General features: G+C 41.5%; 5 protein-coding genes across 14 annotated transcripts; 3 read left to right on the top strand and 2 right to left on the bottom strand.

Moving 5' to 3' along the window:
* Positions 1-5,603: 5,603 nt before the first annotated feature.
* Positions 5,604-6,592, top strand: LOC122617590 (CAP-Gly domain-containing linker protein 1). Its single transcript, XM_043793507.1, has 2 exons — positions 5,604-5,688; positions 5,745-6,592. The coding sequence occupies exons 1-2, from the start codon at positions 5,647-5,649 to the stop codon at positions 6,504-6,506; spliced, it is 804 nt and encodes a 267-aa protein (XP_043649442.1). The 5' UTR covers positions 5,604-5,646; the 3' UTR covers positions 6,507-6,592.
* A 734-nt stretch (positions 6,593-7,326) lies between these two features.
* LOC122618046 lies at positions 7,327-11,163 on the top strand. 2 transcript variants are annotated; one of them, XM_043794167.1, is made up of 3 exons: positions 7,327-7,840; positions 7,894-10,256; positions 10,344-11,163. In XM_043794167.1, exons 1-3 carry the CDS (start codon positions 7,354-7,356, stop codon positions 10,419-10,421), a joined length of 2,928 nt encoding a protein of 975 aa, XP_043650102.1. In that variant the 5' UTR covers positions 7,327-7,353; the 3' UTR covers positions 10,422-11,163. The 2 variants fall into 2 exon arrangements, with proteins under 2 accessions (XP_043650102.1, XP_043650103.1); XM_043794168.1 differs by having other exon boundaries at positions 7,705-7,840; positions 7,901-10,256.
* A 136-nt stretch (positions 11,164-11,299) lies between these two features.
* On the bottom strand, positions 11,300-15,422 carry LOC122618049 (equilibrative nucleoside transporter 4). 2 transcript variants are annotated; one of them, XM_043794173.1, is made up of 4 exons: positions 14,679-15,422; positions 13,907-14,468; positions 13,416-13,661; positions 11,300-13,362 (listed from the first exon to the last, which is right to left on the bottom strand). In XM_043794173.1, the coding sequence occupies exons 1-4, from the start codon at positions 14,891-14,893 to the stop codon at positions 12,379-12,381; spliced, it is 2,007 nt and encodes a 668-aa protein (XP_043650108.1). In that variant the 5' UTR covers positions 14,894-15,422; the 3' UTR covers positions 11,300-12,378. The 2 variants fall into 2 exon arrangements, with proteins under 2 accessions (XP_043650108.1, XP_043650109.1); XM_043794174.1 differs by having other exon boundaries at positions 13,416-13,658.
* Positions 15,423-15,552: 130 nt separating this feature from the next.
* Positions 15,553-18,568, top strand: LOC122618047. Its single transcript, XM_043794170.1, has 2 exons — positions 15,553-18,274; positions 18,331-18,568. Exons 1-2 carry the CDS (start codon positions 15,650-15,652, stop codon positions 18,523-18,525), a joined length of 2,820 nt encoding a protein of 939 aa, XP_043650105.1. The 5' UTR covers positions 15,553-15,649; the 3' UTR covers positions 18,526-18,568.
* Positions 18,569-18,620: 52 nt separating this feature from the next.
* LOC122618050 (WW domain-binding protein 2) lies at positions 18,621-21,530 on the bottom strand. 8 transcript variants are annotated; one of them, XR_006325991.1, is made up of 7 exons: positions 21,370-21,529; positions 20,905-21,204; positions 20,559-20,797; positions 19,993-20,406; positions 19,415-19,460; positions 18,963-19,063; positions 18,881-18,900 (listed from the first exon to the last, which is right to left on the bottom strand). XR_006325991.1 is itself a non-coding variant. In XM_043794176.1 (6 exons), the coding sequence occupies exons 1-6, from the start codon at positions 21,423-21,425 to the stop codon at positions 18,856-18,858; spliced, it is 1,077 nt and encodes a 358-aa protein (XP_043650111.1). In that variant the 5' UTR covers positions 21,426-21,530; the 3' UTR covers positions 18,621-18,855. The 8 variants fall into 8 exon arrangements, 6 of the variants coding, with proteins under 6 accessions (XP_043650111.1, XP_043650110.1, XP_043650116.1 ...); XM_043794176.1 differs by lacking the exon at positions 19,415-19,460 and having other exon boundaries at positions 18,621-18,900; positions 19,993-20,328; positions 21,370-21,530; XM_043794175.1 differs by lacking the exon at positions 19,415-19,460 and having other exon boundaries at positions 18,629-18,900.
* Positions 21,531-21,545: the final 15 nt, after the last annotated feature.

Raw genomic sequence — 21,545 nt, 5'->3', positions numbered from 1 at the left:
TTTAAACGGAACGGCGTGCCTGTAATTGCGGCCCAATGTCTATTCCAAATGACTGGCTTTGAGGTAGGTCCATTGCGAACACACCCCTGGACTCTTTCTTTGAAATCGCCGAAATTTGCGAAACTCCTTTCATTGAAACTCATCGTATTGAAATTGAATGGGAACAGTTGCTGCCTGGCTTTCAATGCACTTGCTTCAAACGTGTTTGAGCCAGACGTGGCAGTGTTGCAACTTGCTTGAGTTGCAGGGGAGGTGGCCCACATGCTCGATAGGAGTGCACAACCAGTATTGTCCTTACAGCACAATGTCCTTCTTCCTGGGCCTGTTAAGCTTACCCCTTCACACAAGTTGTTGCCAACTTCATTCCTGGAAATACAATGTTGCAAGACTTCAATCGAAACTGTCATGATTTAAACAATTAAATTTAAGGTACAAATAATTAAACTTAAATTCTTAAATCATAACAATACCAAGTACATTAAATCACAATAGTTTTTATAATTAAATAAAAGTAGTTAAAGCAACGAGAGTTAAGGTAAGATAGTGATTAAAGCTCAGCCTTGCAAATAACAAAAAATAAATAAATTTAAGAAAATTTAGTTCATCGCTTCTACTTAAATGCTCTTTAAATGCAAGCTGCCAAATATATTTAAAAAAACCGAATATACTTAACCATCTCACCACCAAAATGTTTTCCTGGCCTCCACATCGATCTGGTTTTCTTAACAAACAATTCAGCTTGATTAAATTTTAATAATAAATGCGGCCACCTCTTTAAAACAACATTACAGCCAATGACCCACATTCCGCTGTGTTGCAGTGGTGAAAATGGGGAAATGGGGAAAATGAAAATCCTCGGCCCGGCTTAAGTCTAACAGATTTCGGCTAACAGCCGCAAAGTTTTTAGCCGCTTTAAGAAGCGATGAATAACGGCAACACAACTTTTGTTGTCCGAGGACAATGTCTGTGGGGTTTTTGGCAACAAACAACAAAACAATGTAAACAGAGGGCCCAAAATGGGTGGCTGTGGGTGGCAAACGCACAAAAGTAGGCTTCATTCTAACACTTAACATGCTCGTTAAATGTCAAGAGGAAAGTGGCTGAAAAGTCAATGACCAGCCGAGGATTTCCCACGCCCGCCCTCTGTTGGCCAAAAACAAAATGTGAAAAAGTGTAATAACAATAGCAAAAGTTTGTTGTTTTCTTTTTTTTTTGGAGTTGAATGAGCGCACTTAGTTAGCGCACGAAGGGTTTTCCATGGTGTTGAATGTGAATTCCATTGCACTCTCTGCCAGTGAAAAGTCCTCCTCAGGATTTTCCGCCCCTTCCTCCCCATTCCCCTCGTATCGTGACATGTCCCAGGCCGCGGAAAAACAAAAAAGAAATGTGATAAATTTTCGCGTCCGCTGGGGAAAATGTGGAACACCAAACACAATCATTTTTGTGCGGCTTGTTATTCGTCGCGGTGGGGAAAATGCAATTACAATGCCCACATTTATATTATTTACGATTCTCCGGTGTACACTCATTATTTATGTTCCGTCAATCTGTCCATCAACACATTAACTAAGCACACCCACACCTGCACTCACCTGCGGGAATTCGGGAGACAAAGGATAACAAAGTCATAGCCAAAAAAACACAATGGCCCACGGAATGGTGCGGGGAAAAACTAAATTATATATTTAACCATTGCAATGCAAATTTTCGGAGCGAATAATAGAAGGGAAAGCGGCGGAACCAGGTAGCATGCCGCCCATTTTTCTGGCGCATCGTAAAAGTGCCCAGATCCAAACCGCACTCAAAGAAATTATGCGAAAACAAAACTGCCGTGTTAGGGAAAATTCGCAGGAAAAGGGGGAAAAGGGGGAAAAGTGGAAATTGGGGAAAATGCGAAAGGAAAAAGGCCAAAAGGCAGCACGCACACATGGAATGTGTGGGGTGGAAATCATAAAAGAAAGGCGCGATGCCAGCGACGCGAATGAGCAAACAGCCTTAATAAAAATTTCATTTTCTTAATCAAATGCATTATCAAATTACAAAAACAAAGGCAACATCCTTGGAGATCCTGGGCGTGGCGGCATAAAAGGAAATTTCGCTCTGCGGCTCCTGCGGTTGCTGGGCTGCGAAACGAAAGCAAAACAAAAGAAAGGATGAAACTTCCACCTGCCCGATGACAACAGTCAACAGACAACGCATATCCTCGATATCCTGGCACTGCCATGTGGAAAGCTCAGCCCATTCAAGTCGAGCAGATAGCGCCCGAGTGTGAGGCCAGATATACTCGTACTTGGATTATGCGTCTCAGCAGATTCAGACCAGATAATTCACTGGATTTAGGAAAAGCACAGAGATTTAAGTAGAGCGCCGCAGGAGCCTTGTCAATTGCCGTTTTAACTTATTTATTTATTTCGCTTTGAATTTCTATCAAGAACTTCTACAACACCTCCTTTAAATAAACCTTTAAGTCTAGCTTTCCTTTATTTTCCAACTCACCTTAAATAACTTGAAGTCTAGAGGTTCATGTACCGTAAACTTGAATTTGAATTTAGTTTTATAGCTTTAACATTTCATTGATAATAATAGCATTTCAGTATCTGGCAAATAAGTTCTACCACTTATTGTCCAGGAACAACAGCAAATTTCTGTGCATCTGGTCGGTGCACTTCAGCCAACTTAGGCTTAGATTGTGTGAGATTCTTAGTTGCGGCTGCTCGGTAACCACCCGTTGTTACCACCCACTTAGTAGCCCCACCGAGGCTTTGAATTTATAAGTGCACTCCCCACAGTTCCGGCAATGTTCTCCTATTTTCCACACTTTTCCTCACATTTTCCTCACTTTTCCAGGCGCTGGATTCGAGCCTGGTGCTCGTTCAGCCAACCAATAAACACGACGCTTATTTCGTTATAAGCTAAAAAGTCAATGATTGCATTTGCATTCTGTTAGATTTCTGCATCGAAATTATGCCAACGTCTGGCCCTGGCTCCACCGCCATCACCTCCCCTCCAGGGCCATCCAGTTGCGTACACTGAAACAAAACGTAGCTTCCTTTTAAAGTTATGTTGTTAAAAATAGCTAACAAAAAGGTATTGTAAAGCAAGGATTAATTTAACAAATATATTTTATGTAAGAAAAAAGTTAGTTTACTTTGTACATTGTATTGATATTGTACATTGACATTGTAGTGCATACCAGTATTTAACTCTTTACTAAGCTTATTTAACTTTATTTTGGTTCTGCATATTACTTTCCTAAGAAGTTATACTTGCTTTCATTAAATATTTTAAATACTCTTTAATTCGAAATTTTCTTAAAAATAATATTCCCAAACTTCTTCAAAGAAATGTTGTCCTTAATTTTCTGTTATCCTATTTTTAATTCAAGTGTTTTTTGGCCGTCTGTTTAGCCTGTTGTTGTTAGAAGAAGGGGGGTTGGCATTGGGTGGGTGGTGGTTGTGGGTGGTGCTGTCAGCTTGTGGGTGGTGGGTGATGTTCTATGCTGGATGGGTGGGGGTTGCAGTTGAGCTCGGCAGCTTGGCAGCCTCGGCAAGTGCAAAGGCCTTTTGCGTGGCAAGGAAATTAGAAATGGAAATTATTATCGTAATTCGTAATGTTGCTGCTGTAGTTGTTCCTGTTCGTTGTTGCTGCTGTTGTTGCTGCTGCTGCTGCTGCTGTTGTTGTTGTTGTAGTTGCTGTTGCTGTCGTTGTTGTCTGTTGCTGTTGCTGTCATGTAATTACACAGCACCCAAACAACCCGAAGAGCGTTGATTGTCGTTATTAGAAGTAGTTTGCTGCTGCTGCTCTTCTGCTTGGCTCCACTCTTGTTTTTGTTGCCCCAGCGAATCGTGCTTCGTCCTTTTGCCGCAGGAGCCTTCCTCTCCACTTCCATGGAATGGCCCCCTTTCGAAGGAAATTTATGTGGCGGAAGTCCCCCAAAATAGTGAATGTGGTGCAAAATTCGACTAGCAAGGAGAGACTAACTTGTCGTTAGAAGTCGGCAAATAGTTGTCCTTAAGGGAAAGTTCTCAAGGGTGAACTGAAGTCGCAATCACTACTTTTTATTTACAATTCAATTTAAAGATAATTCTAGAATGTAAAGCAAATTGTGTTAATATTATGAGAGACTTTGTGCATTACTGTTAAATATGAAACTCCTAATAAGCGGAGTCTGTTCTTCAAAAAATATTAGACTGTAAAATACATATATGAATCAATAAACCAATTTCCTTATAGAAATGATCAACTATTTCGTAAATATTTTATAATAATTTAATAATATTTAATAAGCAGTTTTTTTGTTTAAAGGCAATAGCCGAAAAATTAGTAATATTTAAAGGTTTTTATGAGCAATACTTTAAAAAAGCAACTGTTTCCTAGTTAGGTTCTTTCGAATGTTAACTTCTGCGGCTTAGTCACTCGACTCTGGGTCATTGGCCGCGGATATAGATCATTTAATATTACCAAGGATACTTGCCCCGTAGTCATCGCTGCAGAAGGGGTAATAGTCGCCCAGGGACAATGACATTGCGTCGGAGGAGGACCCAGAAGCCGACAGGATGAGGCCTAAATATATAGGCAAGGAGTGCGAACTTCAGCCAATCGATAAAAGTAGCTGCATATGCAATCGGGCGGGCCCGAAAACAGGGCCAAGCACTTCCGCTATCTATGCTAAGAAAAGGATTCGAGAAGGCGCAGTGGGCGGGTCCTTTGGGGGCTGGGTGTCCTGGTGCAGCAAAGTTTGCCTATCGCTTCCGCTTCGTCCTGAAACGCAAGTGTTGTCGGCGTTTTCCATTACCACTACCACTTCCTCAGGACCCTTAAAGGCGAAACGGGAAGGAGAAATAAAATAAATTTAATTGCCTATCTTGTTGTTGTTGAACCTGGTTGTCCTCTCGACTTAACCTGTTTCCCTGCCATTTTCTCCCGCCAGCGAAATGGAAAATGCCGCCCATTGATTTTACAGCGGCGAACTGCCGAAAAGAACATGGAAAAGAATAAATAAATTCGCATTTGGCCGAAGCATTCGCCCCCGTTTTCCCAGACTTTATCTCTGGGTTTTAATTTCCAGGCGGATTCCGTCTAATTGATTCAATTTGTATTCATTTTGCATGTTTCCCCTTCGCTGGGTGCGTAATTAATGAAAATCCAAAATTCTGATATTAAGTAATTTACATTTATATGACAAAATTGTGCCAAAGCCGTAGGAGTGCAGGGCAAAAAATTGAGTGATTTTGAGGCAGTACCTTATCAATTTGGAAATATTTAATCAAACTTCTGATTAGATAATTGTGAAGAATCACAATTCAATATGTTATTACTAAAGTAGCCTGTTCACGAAGAACATCGGATTGATATTTTCAGGTATTAGATTTAAGTTCACGGAGAACAGATGTATAATTTAAAAGACAGTTATTATTTAAGTTAAAAAACCGGGCCCGTGCGTATTATTTTGGCCACTAGTGTTATCTGCGATCGTGCTGCCTGCGAGTATTCCGGGCACTTGCGCACTTTTGCAATAACTTTTATAGAAAGGGTATACAAAGTCCGATGACCTTTAAGTGGTCTAATATTTGTTAGATTATCAACGCAACAGCGTAAATATACCATTTAGTTTGTTTTTTCCCACCAACCAATGCGGTTGTCGCAATGAATACAAGAAGTAAAAGCGCTTTAAAATCCGCTTTGAAGGTATGCAATATTTATGCATAGAACATTAATCCTATTGCAAACTTTTATTTTTTCAGGCCAGTCACGATTTCGATAATATAATGTATTCAAAAATGCTGGAGCTTGAAAATAAGCTAAGAGAGACGGAATCGGAATTGGCAATTGCCACCGAAAAATTGGCTATATACGACGACAAAATTAAGGACAAGAACGAGATAATTGAGGCCTTCAAACAGTCTAACAACGTAACCAACCGAATCGTTAAAAAACTAGAGGAGGAAGTGTCCACCTTAAGGCAAGAAAAGATAGATAGAAGCCAGGAACTTGAGACAAACACGAATAATTCATCAGATACCAAGCTTAAATCCACCATTGTTTTTCTTAAAGAAGGTCTAAAAGAAAAGCAATTAGTTATAGCTCACCTCGAAGCTCAGATTAAAGAGAACGCTAAAAAGGATAAAGAGAACTCAAAAATTATTCAGTCTCAAATAGCTTCCCTCCAAAATCAAATGAAGCAAAGCACTGAATCACTGGAAAAAAATAAAGTTCTTATATCTTCACTCAAGGCTCAAATAAATGAAAAAGATCAATTAAATTGTAAAAACATAAAACTTATAACAAGTCTTAAGGCTGAGATCAAGGAAATAGATGACCAAAGAACCTTTTTGATGCTGGATCTAGGCTTGGAAAAATGTAAAACGAAGGAAAAGGATGATCAATTAAACAATCAAGCTGCTACAATAATGAATCTAAAAACTTATCAGAAAAAACTGGAGGAAACACAAAGACGTATACCCTCAGAAAGTGAAAGCGAGCCACAAATATCCAAAACTTTTTAAACAAATAAGTTTAATGAAACGTATTACTTGTTCCATATTTCCCTATATTACGCTGTCAATGTAAATAAATTAATTTTTATATCGCATACAAGAGTATTGTACATTTCAGCTTTTTGTCTGTAAGTGACGCCATCATGCGGGAATTGAAAGGACGAAGGTCCTGCTGGAAAAAGTTCCTTTGATTCGGTATTCACAGCTACGGATAAAGTATTTCCCATTATCAAATTTACTATAACCAATTCACCAGTCGTTCATTTAGCGGGAAGTCCCCCCTTATTTATTTCTAAATTAAATTTGATGACAAATCCTTGTTTTTGCGAACGATTAATGGTGGCCACGATAATTATAGTTTTTTTTTTTTTTTTTTTCTATTTATTTATTTTGCAATCTGTCTTAGTACGATAATTATAGTGATAGTAAAAAGAAACAACGCTTATTATACACATTACATGTAGAGTAAAAAGGTATTCTAGATTCGTTGAAAAGTATGTACAGGTAGAAGGAATAAAGTATATATATTCTTGATCAGGTTCCATTAAATTTCTCCTTCGCACTTCCACTAGCTGAGTAATGGGTATCAGATAGTCGGGGAACTCGACTATAGCTTTCTTTCAGTTTTACGGTAAATTTGGTTTGATTTAGAGAATGTTAGTAATAACATTGAAATAATATGTGCTGTCTTATCAAAGAGTACACAAAATACTTGGGCTTCCAGAGAATTGGCTTTTTATTGCATTTGAACGACAGCTTATCGTTCAAGATAACCGAATACCCAAAATAAACCTTTTTTCATTTGCTGTTAGTCAGTGAGCATTAGCTGTCCGATGGGCGAGACCAACTTGGTGCGATGGAGGAATATTTGGTTTTGGAAGAAAAAACACCGATTTTCAACTTGAACTCTTACTGTTTAAATGAAATATTTCGCCAGATTAAAAGAAACTGTGCATCCAAGCACAGCAGTGATGCTTTATTTAAGTACAGTGATCTTATACGTTTTGCAATTTGCTGTGAGAAATTCAACAAGGCGTTTAGAAAATGGAGTCCTACTCTTTATAAGGAGCTCTGTATTGAAAACGAATTCCTAAATAGCTCCCTATGCGTAGAGATTAATTTCTCAAGCCTGCATTACTACATGCTTGTGTTGCCAGTCAATGAAAAGAAAATATTCTGGACTACTTTCATAAATCAGATTGAGGACAACGAACATCTGGAATCGGTAAAGCTTATCTATGAACCAGAACGTCACTGGCCTGAATACTCAGAAAGGTTCGAGGACCTCATAAAATCGCTTAAGGACAAGACTAAACTGAGGGAGCTCCTTGTGAACGTACAAGGTAAGTACATTTTTATAAATTTTCCTTAACATTCAGATCCTTATTGCTTTCAGGATACAGCCTTGAGATCTTGCCGCAGATCACCCATCTGGAAACACTGCATCTAAATGTCCGAATGCAGGACAGTATCCTAGTCGAGTTGCTTAAACTGAATCCAAACTTACGCAGACTCACACTAAATAATCCTGATATAATTGGCAAATTGTCGAATATTGTGCCCTATTGCAATCAATTGGAACACCTGAGCTTTGTGATGAATGACGTAGATGCATCCAAGTACGGAGAACTCGCCAATCTGCCGCGACTGAAGTCACTAATTCTCTGTGGCGAGCATCAGGAGGGATCGCTGGAGAAGCTCTTCAGTGGTTTCCAAGGACACCAGCAGATCCAGAGCATATGTATCCCAGATACGTATGTCAGTGATGCAGAGGCCATAGCGCTGGCATCCATTAGCTCCTTGACTTCGCTCAAGTGCTGTTTGCGTAATAAATCGATATATTCGGACTTACCTTTAAGCGGAAAACTTACTGATATCTACATTCTGGGTCACCCCCCGCAATATGATCCATACAATCCGTATTACAATGAGAAGGAGGAGGATTTCCTCAAAGTGACTTATCGGGCACACAGACCAATGTGCGCCACCCAGGCGTATTATCGATACTGGCAGACCAAAGATCCAAAGCTATTGCAATTGGCCTTCGACGAAGATTACTTGCATGCACATCGTCTGCATTGTGTGGGCTGGTATGATGCCAAGGTTCTACCCGCTACAATGCAAGCTTCAGCAGAACAATTTTCGGTCTCCATCGCGAGGGTTGTCCTCAATAAGAAAGTAGCGATTTCCGAAGCGGAACTCGCCGTACTGGCTTCCATACCGACACTTACCACCATCCGATGTTCATTCATTCAAATAGATCAGATAATCGCCGTTAAGCTCCAGCAACTTGAGGCGATTACAGATACTGTAAACCGAGTGGATAAAATTGAAACCAAATTTTGCACGATTCGTTTCGTCCATAGCCACGAATCTGTGACCCTCGTACTGGACTTCCTCGAGCAATGCATCCTGAGTTATGGGGGAATCCTTGCTCCTCTTGCCAATTTGCGAAATTTGAAACGCCTGCAGATAAAGGGCAAAATTATAAGCGGATCATTGGTGGAGCTCTTTAAAGCTTTCAGCGCTTTGGAAAAACACACACTGGAGGAATTAGAAACTGCATTCCTGGATCCAGAAGAACTCAAAGAGGTGGTAAAGATCCAGAGCTTGAGGATCCTTAAAAGTGGCTTCTTCTGTTACAGATATATTAGTGAAATAGCCAACTTAGATCAACTTGAGGTGCTTACCCTTACCGTTCTTCCGGAGGGATCTCTGATAGAGTTGTTCCGTCTCCTGGCCTCCAAGAAGCCTCAAGTACTCAAAAGACTCGTTATTCAGAAAACAAAACTTACTTCCGAAGAAGTTGGACACCTGGCTAGCATAAGATCCTTGGAAAGCCTTCAGCTCGGTCTGCCCGAAGTGAAATATTGGGAACAGCAAACAAACGATACAAAAAGTAACGGAGCCATATATTATTGTCAAGAGTGCCGACTGCCTTTCTGTGCATATACAGATAAATACCAAACTCATCAAACTGACCTTCACACATTGACAACTGCGGCAGATGAAGAGGTCCTGGATGCTCAGCTTCATTTTTTAACGGAGTTCTACCGCAACACGAACTTGGGACTCCTGGCCACTATGCCAAAGTTAGAGGAATTAAAAATATATTTTGATTACAATACACCGGCTGTGGTGAACCTATTAAACACCATTGCTTTGCAGTACCCTCAAAAATTAAGAACCCTCGCATTTTCATCGCAGGACCTTAGGCTGGTGTCCCTGTTCAAGGATTTGCAATCTCTCGAATGCGTCGTTACCCATATGAGAGATATCGACTATATATGTCAGCTCAGAAATCTTACCGACTTACAGATAGAAAATCCTCTTGGCATATCCTTGTGGGAGCTTCTCAAGGAACTGCCCGTTTTAGAGAATCTGCAGTGCTTACTTCTGGATAATTCCAATCTGGAATTCTTAGAGCTTGTTGAAGTAACGAAACTAAGCTGGCTGAAACAATTACGACTCGGCCTGGCCAAGAAAAAGTTCATCTTTCTGCTGATTCTATTGGAAAATCTCGAAGTCTTGGAAATTACATCGACCCATTACGCAGAGGAAAATGAAAGCAACTTTCTGTATTCATTTCTAATTAAGTGCAAAAATATTAGATCAATATCTCTTTATCGCTTCTACGATTTTCTGAAAAAGGATTATGTCAACGGAATACTTAATTATATAAAGCTGTATCGGAATCCCTACGAGCATCCGCCTTTCAAACTACGTGGAGTGTGGTCTGATTTCAAAAGATTCAACCAGGTGAGTTTTATATATATGAATGTATGATATAAATATGATATGATATGATATAAATATATGATTTTTGTATTAATCCTCTTTTTTTAGTTGTCCTGTTATAATGATGAGTTTATGGAATTGAGGCGGCAGGATGGTAGCTATCAAAGCAGTGATGATGGCGACTGATGGCGACTGAAGCACATTGACAATTTATAAACTCCCTATATAATCTGATATATCTTTTGTTAGCCACTGCAGAACGCATATATGTATGTATACTTCTTTCCCTTTTTATACCCGTTACTCGTAGAGTAAAAGCGACGAGATGACCACAGATCCTCAGACGCCGGACGAAAATATCGAAAGTATCTAAGCGATTTTTGAACTTGAATATTTGAAGACTTGAATAGAAATCATTGATCATTGTTTGCATCCACACTTAAATATCCTTTTTAAAGGACATATGTGGCGCAACCTGTGTATTTTTTAGGATTGTGGGATTGTTTTAATGGGTTCTATAAACAAAAATTCCGGTAGAGTGATGCTAATGGTATAGTAAGTGGCGCCATCTTGAGGTATCTTTTGCAAAAATATCCTTTTTATAGGACATATGTGGCGACACCTGTGTATTTTTTTGGATTGTGGGATTGTTTTTATGGTTCCTTTTTACGATATACGATGATGCTATAAACTACAAATTCCGGTAGAGTGATGCCAATGCATTGGAATGCATAGGCACCATTAAAACAATCCTACAATCCTAATCCGCACAGGTGGCGCCACATATGTCCTTTAAAAAGGATATCTTTGCAAAATATATCGCATGATGGCGCCACTTACTATTGATAAAAAGTACCTTTATGTTGTTGTTGTGACCCCAAATGCCAAGGCATTTTAATTAATGTAAAACGTTTCAAAATAATCATTCGGTTAATAATTACTGAAGCGGGTTCCTCTCAACGAAATTAATCTGAATATCAAAACAGATTTTAACGATTTTAAGTTTGCTTGGAACATATTTATAGAAATCCGGTTTTTAAGGAATAAAACACATAAGAAATATATTTAAATATGTCCAATTTAACATGTATTTAATGTTTCCATTTTATAATTTTTTTCTAAATGGTACACAGGGGTTTTCATTACCTTTCTATCAATTCAGCCAAATTAATAAAGGTGAGAGCAAAAAATTATGTTTAGACCAGCTTTTGCACTTGATGGCTTATAATGCTTACAACACTTATGGTATCCGACATTCATTTGACGCACATACTCATTTACCAAGAAATTAAAATATTATTTCTTACTCCCCCACAGATGTGGTTTCATTTTGTAAATTTATTATGACTCTCTGCATATGTATGCAACTATCAATTCTCACTCTTACAAAAATAAACAGGCATTTTTCCATCCATTCACACTAAGCATATGATCTAAGTCAACAGGTTTGCAATTTGAAATCCATAGCACTTGTTTTGAGTATATACGAGTATTCGGAGATTAATATTTGGTTTCTAGACTTAAGGCCCTAGAACAGCTGAAATCAAACCGAAATCACAAGTACCCTATACAGTTTATAGTTATAGATATATAGTAATTAGTACACAGGAGTAGTATTGCCTATAGTTAGAATTTGCGCTTGCTACTAATTGGAATCATCGTTCACATGTTTATTTCTTGAGCTTTAAATATATATTCGGAAAATATGACATTTTACGTATTTTATTAGCCACATCAATGAGCTAGAAAATGGATCATCATGAAATATGCATTACTTTATTTGCTTTAAACGGTTTTGCTAAGACTTTTAGTTGGTTTTATTCATTAACTAGCCAATGTACCATTCTTCGGCGAAAATATAATATGTTTTTATTAGTCTAGTACCTAGTGAAAGTTATTGTTCGCAGACAAGAAAAGGCGAACAGTGAAGTTGATAAGTGTGGATGCTCTTCTTTTGAGCAACCATTATTCAAATACGAAATTTTTCACACTTTTCCCATCGTACCGAAAACTCCTCCAGCAATCTATTTAAATATCAAGATTTGGAATTGAAGTAACCGGAATCATGTTAATGTAGATATGGCTGTGTAGAATGTCGCATGGACTCTATTCAAGTCTTCAAGTATTCAAGTTCAAAAATCGCTTAGATATTTTCGAGCAGTGCGTCCGGCGTCTGAGGATCTGTGGTCATCTCGTCGCTGATGTCGCCCACCGAGCTGCTTACCGTGGACAGGATTGATGATATGGTGGCGTTGATCACCTCGGCACTTCCGCTGGCCACCGTGCTGTAGAGCGCCAGAGCTGTGGTGGTGATCACGGTGGCCAGGGCCGGACTGGCTGTGCTGGTGGTGGAACTGGAGCTACTAAGGGTAGCCAGCGTGGTGTTGAGCAGAAGTGGTGCCAGCGTGGTTGCCCCAGTGGTTGGTGGACTCATCGTACTGGTGCTAGTCAGCGGCAGAGGATGCGGAAGATGGCCATGTCCATGCCCGTGGCCATGGAACTGTTCCAGCATCGAGGCGGGCACGTAGGGATATGTGGGACATGGATTCACCAGCTGCGGTCCCAGCATGCTCTCGAAAACGTATCCAATCAGAGAACCCACAGTGAGACCAACATTATACGACAAGGTCATTATGTTGCCAGTGACCTCCTTGAGTGTTCCTGGCACCTTTGCCGGCGCCAACATCATGGGCAGGCTGCCCGCCAGTCCATTCGTGATGCCCAAGGCGATGGTGAAGACAAAGGGCGCCGTTTCGCCGGAGATCACGGGACGCTGGCGGGGAGCACAGCAGAGGAGCAGAAGCGGCACCAGCACAATCCTTAGACCCGACAGCAGGATCAATTGGCGGCGCGACCATGGATAGGGACTGGCGGCCAGGATCTTGCCCACCACGTCCGACGTGTTAAAGCAGAACATCAGCAGCACGGGCATCCAGGAGCGAAGGGCACAGGATTGCACTTCAACCTCGATTCCCGGATACAACGAGAGGGTCACGCAGTAAGCCAATGCGATGCACACCATGTGCGGGTAGATCACCTGGGCCACCCGCCATCGGGTCACGAATCCCTCGCGGATGTCACCCAACTTACTGGGCCGGCAACGACGTGGGGTGATGACGTGTTCCACCTGGAAAATCGCATTAGTCAATTGTCGTCTTATTTTTAACATTAAAACTGCACCTTGAAGGCCACCGTCGTGGGCGTTGTGGGCTCCTGAGCGGGGGGCGTGGCCGGAAGCTCGGGCAGCTGTCCGAGGGCTTCAATGCTGCTCTCGCCGGCAGATGGATTGGATAGCTCGTAGACGGGATTGCTAAAACTAAGGGTATTTCCAGTGCCCGGAGGTCCCACCGAAGTGGTCGTGGTGTGGGTTCCGTCCATCGAGAGCACCCCATATCGAGTGCTACTTGGAACTCCATCAATCTCCTGCTAAATTGCACAGCAAAAATGTGTATTTTAATTTGAAAGTTGTATTCGAATATTTTAATATTCTTTCCCGTTCTTTATTATCAACTAATAGTTTAATCTTAATAATTATTAACTCATCTGCATAGCATTTTTCTACCCTAGCTATTATCACGTTGATCAACCTCAGATAACAATGAATCAAAAAATAAAAGCTCTTTATTTTCTTATATTTATTTATTATTTCACGTTTTGGATAGCACACTCACCTCATCCGGCCGCAAAACGATCTTGGAGCAGGCCTCCACATGGAACCGCACAAACGGCGAGTTAATGGTGGCCACGTGCAACAGGTAGCTGAAGAGTATGTAGAGCGTGGAGGTCAGAAAGAAGATCACCGTGGACACGCGATCGTTGTTGATCAGCAGTTTGGTAACGACTCGATTGGAAGACACCAGAAAGCCGGCGATACTCTCGCCGGCCATCACCGCCTGGGTGTACTGCTTGGGCAGCATGGAGGCGAATCCATAGAAGCTGGACTGCTGCACGGTGCATCCGATGGCGGTTAGCGCCACCGCAGACATATTCACCAGATAGGCGGTATTGGTGGCGAACATGTGCCAGGCCACCTCGCACACCGCCACGAAGATCAGTGTGGTGAAGGATATCATGTAACCGAAGAGCACCCGCGACTGGAACGGCGCCACCGATAGCACTATGTTGTTCATCAGCACGGTGCCGAAGGCCACGAAGATGTACGTCATCGACATGTCCAGGGCCACTGGACGACCCGGGAATCGTGCCTGCCAGTAGTCCGCCGCTATGATGAAACTGCAAGGCAGCAAGATACGCAAATTAGTGCTCAAGTGTTAAATGATCTTTGCGATAGCTAGAAAGAATATTCGTTGTGTAAAAAAAATGCTCTTTAATCATGGAATTTAAAGATATGGCTATATGTTTTTTATAAATATAAAGTATTTATTTCGAAGATTTAACAAAGCTCTTACTAATTCCTGAGCTCATCTCGGACATACTGCTCACCTATTGTAGGGCAAAACAAAACCAATGCCCGCCGCCAGCAGAGCCAGGTAGACGGAGTGCCTCTGATCCTTGGGTGCGCGGGTATCGAACTCCGGGCTGTCCATGCTGCCTGGACGTCTCAGTCCCGATCCGGCTGTCGAGTGACTGCTCCTCGACCGCCCGGAACCACGTCCGTCCAGCGGCTCATAGGTGGTATCCTGGCCACCAACATCCATGATATTGTACTCTTGTTTACGCGACGGTTTCCGCTGCCGAATCCTAGTTTATTACTGCCTGTGGTTCTTGGACCTTGGCATTATTTTCCAGTTTAGCCACTTGGTGGGCGTGAGGGCTGCTCGGTTGTTTTGCCTGCGGTACTTACATATAGGGTGCAAGTTCGTCGTTATACACAAATCGATAAACAAAAAAAAACAGACACAACTGTCTGCGCAATTAGCCACTTGTCATTCATATATGACCAACTATCATCTGATTAGGTGGTTACGCCTTTGAATTGAATTCAGCTTTAGCACATTCACTATTTAATGGATTTATTTTAACCGCTTTTCAAGAGGCATCTGCTTGCCATTCGTTGCCTGTCAAAGTCCTGGCACAGTTCTCACCACGCCCGCCACTGCGCATGTGGCGTATGATTGATTTTCTACAACTGACCAAATCAGCCTGTTGTTGTTTAGTCGGCTAACTGGAATTGAAGTCTACTTCTGAATGAACAGCTTCTTCTTTGCTTGGCAGCATGACCGAATTCGAGGTGGCTACAAATCCAAAGGGGAAAATTTATAGCCAAAGTAGATTTTCACATTACAAGAATTCCTTATATTTCAGCAAATTTCGCAGCCTTGAAAACTACATCAGTTCACTTTTTTTTGGTACATTTTATTACATTCGTAGCCTTGAAAAATACATCAGTTCACTTTTTTTTGGTACATTTTATTACATTTACATATTTTTTTGGCTTAAAATAATAATTCAACATGAGCAAACCAATAAACGTGAATACTTCTGTACCCAATGGGGTCAAGAGATATACAATTTTTCAGGACTTAAGATCTTTGAACATCTTTGAAACTAATATTCAGCCGTATTGCCAATACCATTTTAAAATGTCGATCAATATAAAAGAGGGACACGATGTCACCGGGTTGATCGCGTTTCCGAAACTAAAACATTTCCATATGATTGGTCAGCATAAGCCGGGCAGCATGGCGCCATTTTTAAAGCTGGCAGCCAGAAAAGGCATCCTTTCGACTCTGCACCTCCATAACGCAGATCTTAGTTTGGAGGAAGTATTGGAACTAGCTTTGATTTACTCGCTCAAGGCACTGACGTGTGGATTTAGCGATTTCCAGACCATTGGACTACTAACCAAATTGGATAATCTATGTACCTTGACTATAACTACTGAACTGAATGCCGATATCGGAAGACAAGTGGTAGAAATCTTCAGGAGGTGCAACGGAAAAATTATTATCCAAGTGAGACAGAGAGCCGTTCAGTTCCGAATGGAGTGGCAGCCGCAGCCGCAGCGACTCTCTGTTTATCTACCATATCATGATCCCATCGATATGAATGTGCTGACTTTGCTTGCGGAACTTCAGGATGTCAGATATCTTACCATACGAGGATCACATCTGAGTGGCTCCCTTGCGGGTCTCTTTCGTGGATTCGGTGCCGGTGAATCCACAAAGTTGCAGGAGGTAATCATTTCGAATAGCTACTTCCTAACCAGCGAGGAAACCGCTGCACTGGCTTCCATAAAAACTTTAAAAGTACTAGAGTGTGAGTTTGGGAAGGCATCGAATACTGAGCTGTTATCGCATCCCGCAGAACCGAGAGAGATCTGCCTTCCTGGCTTGCCCAAAAACTCTATGAAGCCACTATTTGAAGCCCTGGCCTCAAAAAGGGAACCCACTCTAGAGTACTTTGTCCTATCCAATGGCGAGTTAGATGACATGGAAAGCGAGAGTCTTTCAAAAATAAAGTCCCTCAAATATCTGACCTGCCGATTTAAAGAAGTTAAGAGCCTCAAACATATTCGATGTCTTCCCAATTTGGACTATGCCTACATATCTGTAGAGCAAAGAGATTACTACGCCCACGAAACGTCTAAGCATCTCCTCAGATTTTTAGTCCGCTGCCGAAAGGAAGCACAGGTCAGATTTCGAGGCTGCGATGTAGGATACTATCAACCCGAAGGCCGTCTTATTGTGACCTTTAAGAAGAAGGAAGCCAACGCCGCCTTGTGCTCGCTGCTTGGAAGGCTGGGTACTATCAAAAATCTACGAATAAGTGGACGACCCACCGCAGGTAAACTAAAAGTCCTCCTTAAGGGAGTACTCCATCACAACCTAGTGCACGTGTTGCACGTAGGAATGCTCAGGGTCAACGAGTTACCAATTGTGGCCAACATGAACTTGCTTACAAAAATAACCATTGGCTTTCTCCAGCCAGAGAAAATAGAGCTCCTGGCACGTTTGCACCACCTGAAATGGCTTTGCATCACAGACCATCCGCAGGGGGCATTGGAACATCTCTTCCATGACCTGGCTGTACGGATACCAGCCTCACAACTCGAAACCCTGTCCATCCTGCGGGTCAGCGTGGTGCCTGCAGAACTAGTAGAGCTTGCCAGGATCAATTCCCTGCGGCGTTTGAGATGCGCCCTTGAAAACCCCTCCGATGAATGGTCTCTAAACCTGCTAAGTGTCCACTCTATGATTGAGGAATTGCACATTACATCGTATCAGAGTGGTTCATTGGAGTATCTATTCAAGGCTCTTCAGCTTATCACTTACTTCCATCGCCTGATTGTTTGGAGAAGCCGTTTGACCACCAGCGAAGTCAAAGCCATAATGGGAATACATACACTGAGGACACTCCACTGCAGCTTGCAGAACGCTAGAGATATAGGAATCCTTGAACATGTGCCATTGCTAGAGGAGTTGGTCATAGAAGACATTAGCATTATCCATCGAAATCCTCTGGCCTTATGGGCCCACAAGGAAAGACAAACTCTCAGGAAGCTGGTCATCAATAATAGATCCTTGGCACGATACGATTTTCACAGCTTGGCATTGATGACTTCTCTAAAATGCCTCGACTGTTTAATTAACAATTCATGTGATATCGAGTGCTTGGCCCTCTTAAACTTAACCGAACTGATCCTGCACTGTCCGCACGAAGTTACCATTACGCCTCTCCTAACTGCATTGATCGCCAAGGATTCACATGTGCTCCGCTCCTTTGAGCTAAGAAACAAACTTTTAAGAAAGCACTCCACTGAACTGCTAATACAAATTAGATCTCTAAGGAATTTAAAGATTGGATTTACCGATCTCAAGGGCTTTGAGCTGCTCGCAAAGAAAACAGATCTTGAAATTCTGGAAATTACAAATAATGTTTTTGAAGTCAATCGAGTTTTGGAGATCATTAGAAACTGCCGAAAACTGAGAGAGATTCATTTCGTAGAAAGCAATGACAATATAAATACTGAATTTATAGGTCAGTGTATGGATGCTTTAAAAACGGTTCGAAATCACGAGGAACAGAAGCCCCTTCAGCTGTTTTTTGACAGCCTGTACTGCCTTTCCCTAAAACAGGTAATTAACTATCAGTAGCTCTTAGATTACATTATAGTTCCTTTTTTTTTTGGCAGCAATACTACGTCGATGAATCGTACATGATCATTAGAATTAAAAAGCGTCCTACATTCGATGATTTCGATGATGAATTTTGTTACGAACCATCAGATGACGGTTCTGATATCGAGGAGCCCAATGAATTCTGTCGGATTCCTAATACATTTTCTGAAATTTCATGTTGCACATTAAGTACAGATAATCAAGTTTGATAAATTTATATAATAAATTCTTTTTATATTATAACGGATTAAATAGTACTGCTCTTCTCATGTAACAAGTTGATTAATTTTATGTTCATATATAAAATAATACAATTTTTCAAGCCGAAAGAGCGAAAATCCAATTTTGGGACCAGAAATTAAAGCATATGAACAATATGCAGCTTATGCAGCTTAGTAAGCAAAAATCAAGCATATTTTAAATGCCCGAAAAAACAACAAAAATAGATTAGTTCCTTTTCGAGTATCCTTAACGGAATGGGCTGTAATTACTTAGTTATTTTGCATTTCTTCGTAAGGGAATATAGTATGCAGCTTCTTTTAGTGATTTTTTTTCGATGCATCATCATAACTGGGTGGCAAGTTCTAGAGATATAAACAGAAAAAATTATAAGGCATTTCTAAACAAAATCATCCGTATTACTTACATTATAAGAAGGTGGTAAATCATTGTTGCCTGATCCACTGGGTCCGCCTTGGTTGTAGGGTGTGTTATATGCACTAGCTGCAGCTTCTGCTTCTTTGGAATCTGTTAAAATAGAAAACAAGGTAAATTACTATCCATTTTGGTTATATATATTCTCGAGCTCCATATGTACAGCATCAAAATTACACCATTACGATTCACCTCTTACAATTTTGGTTTACGGTATCAGAGCTGGAACCAGCACAACACACATAGGTCTTTGAATTGGATAGAAATAATGATGCGTGCTGCCAAATCTTGCTACTATTGGTTCGCATATGGTGGGTAGTAAAGAAAAAGTTAAAGAAGAAACCATTAAAAAAGTCACTAAACCAAAAGAGGTAGACTAAACTACTAGAAGACTCGGCTTTTGTTAGTATTTGCTTTGGGTTACATTGAAACAATAAATCTTACTTGTCGGGATGGCTATTTGAGGTACAATAGCTTGCTTTTAATTACACTGTAAAATAGGGCAAAAGATAAATGCTTTCTTTTAGATACGGAAAATAATTTTCTTTTGTTTAGTAATAGGTTAATTGTTATTTGTATAATAGGTGAGAAACCTGATCAAAGAATTTAAATGGGGAAAGAAATCATACAAAAACAGTACTAAAAGAGGAAGCTTACACCTTAAAATATATTATGGGTAGCAAACCATTTATTATGTTAACTTCCAAACACATTTAATAATTTTGTAAGCCAGGGAAACAAACATAACGAACTGAGGAAAATATATTGCATACATTTCAATCATATAAGACCTTTCTTGATTTTTTTACGCGGCAGAAGGTTTTTCATATTCATTTTAAATTCTTGATAACATTTTAGATGTTTAGTTGTTTTGCTTAAAGATGTATTTTCTCATAATTTTCTTGTCTCTTTGCTTATATTTTTTCTTCTGCTAAAATAAAACCAATTTAGAAAAGTGCATTGTGGGAAGGGAATGTTAAGTAATGTGGAGTTCAACTACTAGGTTGATGAGTTCTACTCACTTCCAGGGGGCAAGCTGAAGCCCATAAAGCTGGCTCCAGATGCGGCGGCTCCTCCGGCTGCTCCTGCTGCTTGTTGTCCGGGAGGCGGTGGTCCACCTGGATAGCCATTTGGATATCCGTTCGGTTGCTGGAATCCGGGCGTGTTGAATCCGCCGGGCACATTGCCGTATCCGCCATATGGCTGTGGACCATTGTACGTCTGCGCCGGTGTGGCGTACGGCGGTTGTGGAGGACAATTCGGCGCACATGAGGCGTACGGCGGAGGCTGGACATAGCCACCGGCCCATCCTTGTGGCCCGTAGCCCGGCTGCTGTTGTTGCTGCTGCGGTGGCGGTGCTGAAAAACCATACCAATTGGGGTCATTCGACGACGGCGCCTGCGGCTGTTGCGGTGCTGGTTGGTGCGCAGGTGGTGCTATGACGAGAAAGAGAGTAGTGCCCCATTGGGTTAAACGAAGCGAGTGCGTTGCGTGAATTTTGTGGGTTAGCGAGATTGCCAATTCGCGTAGCAGTGACGGAACAAAAGCCGAGTATTGATCGGGTAAAGTTTACGCATGTTGAACTTACCGATACCCGGATAGGGCGGCGGATTGTCGCTCATAAAGACCGTATTCGGCGCAGGGCCACTGAAGGCATCATGCTGCGGCAGCCAGCCGTAGTAGCCAGGTGGTGGCTGATAAGCCGGTGGTGGCGCCTCATTCCAGGCTCCAGCCGGCTGATAGGGTGGCGGATCATCACCAGCCAAGCCACCGCGGTGGTAGTTGTTCATCGCCGTCTTGGCGGAGCGCAGTAGAGCTTGACCATATCTATAAGAAGTTGTCTTGTTAATCAAGTTATCCTCTTGAATCTATGCATTACTCAGACCGCCTGGGTTTGTCTAGTTAGTTTCCATTGAGGTATACAATGCACTTACTCAATTGCGCCGCCTGCCTTGAAATGCAGCTTGAACTTGACCTCGCCCACGTAGTTTCCATTTGGCTGAGCGCGCACCTTTCCCTTGATGTAGTTGGCCCCAAAAACCGGCTGTTCGATTTCCACATCCGAAAGAGCAACAAAGGGGGCACTGAAGGACTGCATCGAATCCGAGGACTTCTTGCTATTGAAGATCATCCTGTGGGAGGTGAGGTAAATCCTGCCCGGTTTGGAGCCCTTGAAAATGGGATTGTCCTGACCGGAGAACTCCATGGAGACACTGTCGCTGTGGAGCAGTATGCTGGAAGTAAAAAAGGAATTAGGATACATGCCGGATTTCTTTCTTATCGCTGGAATATAGGCTGATTTCCTTTTTAATAGCCAGCCACACGTCAGTGTTTACATTTATGACGTCAGGATATCCAGCATTTTCAGTGCTAATCTAAGGACTTTTCCGGCAACTTACTACTCTCCAGCATGGATGAGCACGCCATTGTTGGCGTGAGCCGTATTAACCGACATGTCCCTTTACTTTTTCAACTGTTTTGAAACCACAAAAATTTGCACAAATTTCACACAACTACGATTTGTTTTTCTAGAAAACTGACGACAGCTGATGATTCATAGTGAAAAGTATGGCAA

The sequence above is a fragment of the Drosophila teissieri genome, chromosome 3L (assembly GCF_016746235.2).
Source record: "Drosophila teissieri strain GT53w chromosome 3L, Prin_Dtei_1.1, whole genome shotgun sequence".
Classification (NCBI taxonomy): domain Eukaryota; kingdom Metazoa; phylum Arthropoda; class Insecta; order Diptera; family Drosophilidae; genus Drosophila; species Drosophila teissieri.
Note: the sequence above shows the minus strand (reverse complement) of the source record. Positions and strands in the feature narration are given on the sequence as shown.

What these genes read in the sequence shown, in the direction of transcription:
- LOC122617590 (XM_043793507.1), top strand. Translation starts at nt 5,647, where the DNA reads ATGAATACAAGAAGTAAAAGCGCTTTAAAATCCGCTTTGAAG. An exon ending in CTTTAAAATCCGCTTTGAAG is followed by an intron (nt 5,689 to 5,744) that starts GTATGCAATATT and finishes TTATTTTTTCAG; the next exon opens with GCCAGTCACGATTTCGATAA.
- LOC122618046 (XM_043794167.1), top strand. Translation starts at nt 7,354, where the DNA reads ATGGAGGAATATTTGGTTTTGGAAGAAAAAACACCGATTTTCAACTTG. An exon ending in GCTCCTTGTGAACGTACAAG is followed by an intron (nt 7,841 to 7,893) that starts GTAAGTACATTT and finishes TATTGCTTTCAG; the next exon opens with GATACAGCCTTGAGATCTTG. An exon ending in ATTTCAAAAGATTCAACCAG is followed by an intron (nt 10,257 to 10,343) that starts GTGAGTTTTATA and finishes CTCTTTTTTTAG; the next exon opens with TTGTCCTGTTATAATGATGA.
- LOC122618049 (XM_043794173.1), bottom strand. Translation starts at nt 14,893, where the DNA reads ATGGATGTTGGTGGCCAGGATACCACCTATGAGCCGCTGGACGGACGT. An exon ending in TTTGTTTTGCCCTACAATAG is followed by an intron (nt 14,469 to 14,678) that starts GTGAGCAGTATG and finishes GCTGCCTTGCAG; the next exon opens with TTTCATCATAGCGGCGGACT. An exon ending in TCGTTTTGCGGCCGGATGAG is followed by an intron (nt 13,662 to 13,906) that starts GTGAGTGTGCTA and finishes TGTGCAATTTAG; the next exon opens with CAGGAGATTGATGGAGTTCC.
- LOC122618047 (XM_043794170.1), top strand. Translation starts at nt 15,650, where the DNA reads ATGAGCAAACCAATAAACGTGAATACTTCTGTACCCAATGGGGTCAAG. An exon ending in ACTGCCTTTCCCTAAAACAG is followed by an intron (nt 18,275 to 18,330) that starts GTAATTAACTAT and finishes TTTTTTTGGCAG; the next exon opens with CAATACTACGTCGATGAATC.
- LOC122618050 (XM_043794175.1), bottom strand. Translation starts at nt 21,425, where the DNA reads ATGTCGGTTAATACGGCTCACGCCAACAATGGCGTGCTCATCCATGCT. An exon ending in AAGGCAGGCGGCGCAATTGA is followed by an intron (nt 20,798 to 20,904) that starts GTAAGTGCATTG and finishes AACTTCTTATAG; the next exon opens with ATATGGTCAAGCTCTACTGC. An exon ending in CTTCAGCTTGCCCCCTGGAA is followed by an intron (nt 19,064 to 19,992) that starts GTGAGTAGAACT and finishes CTATTTTAACAG; the next exon opens with ATTCCAAAGAAGCAGAAGCT.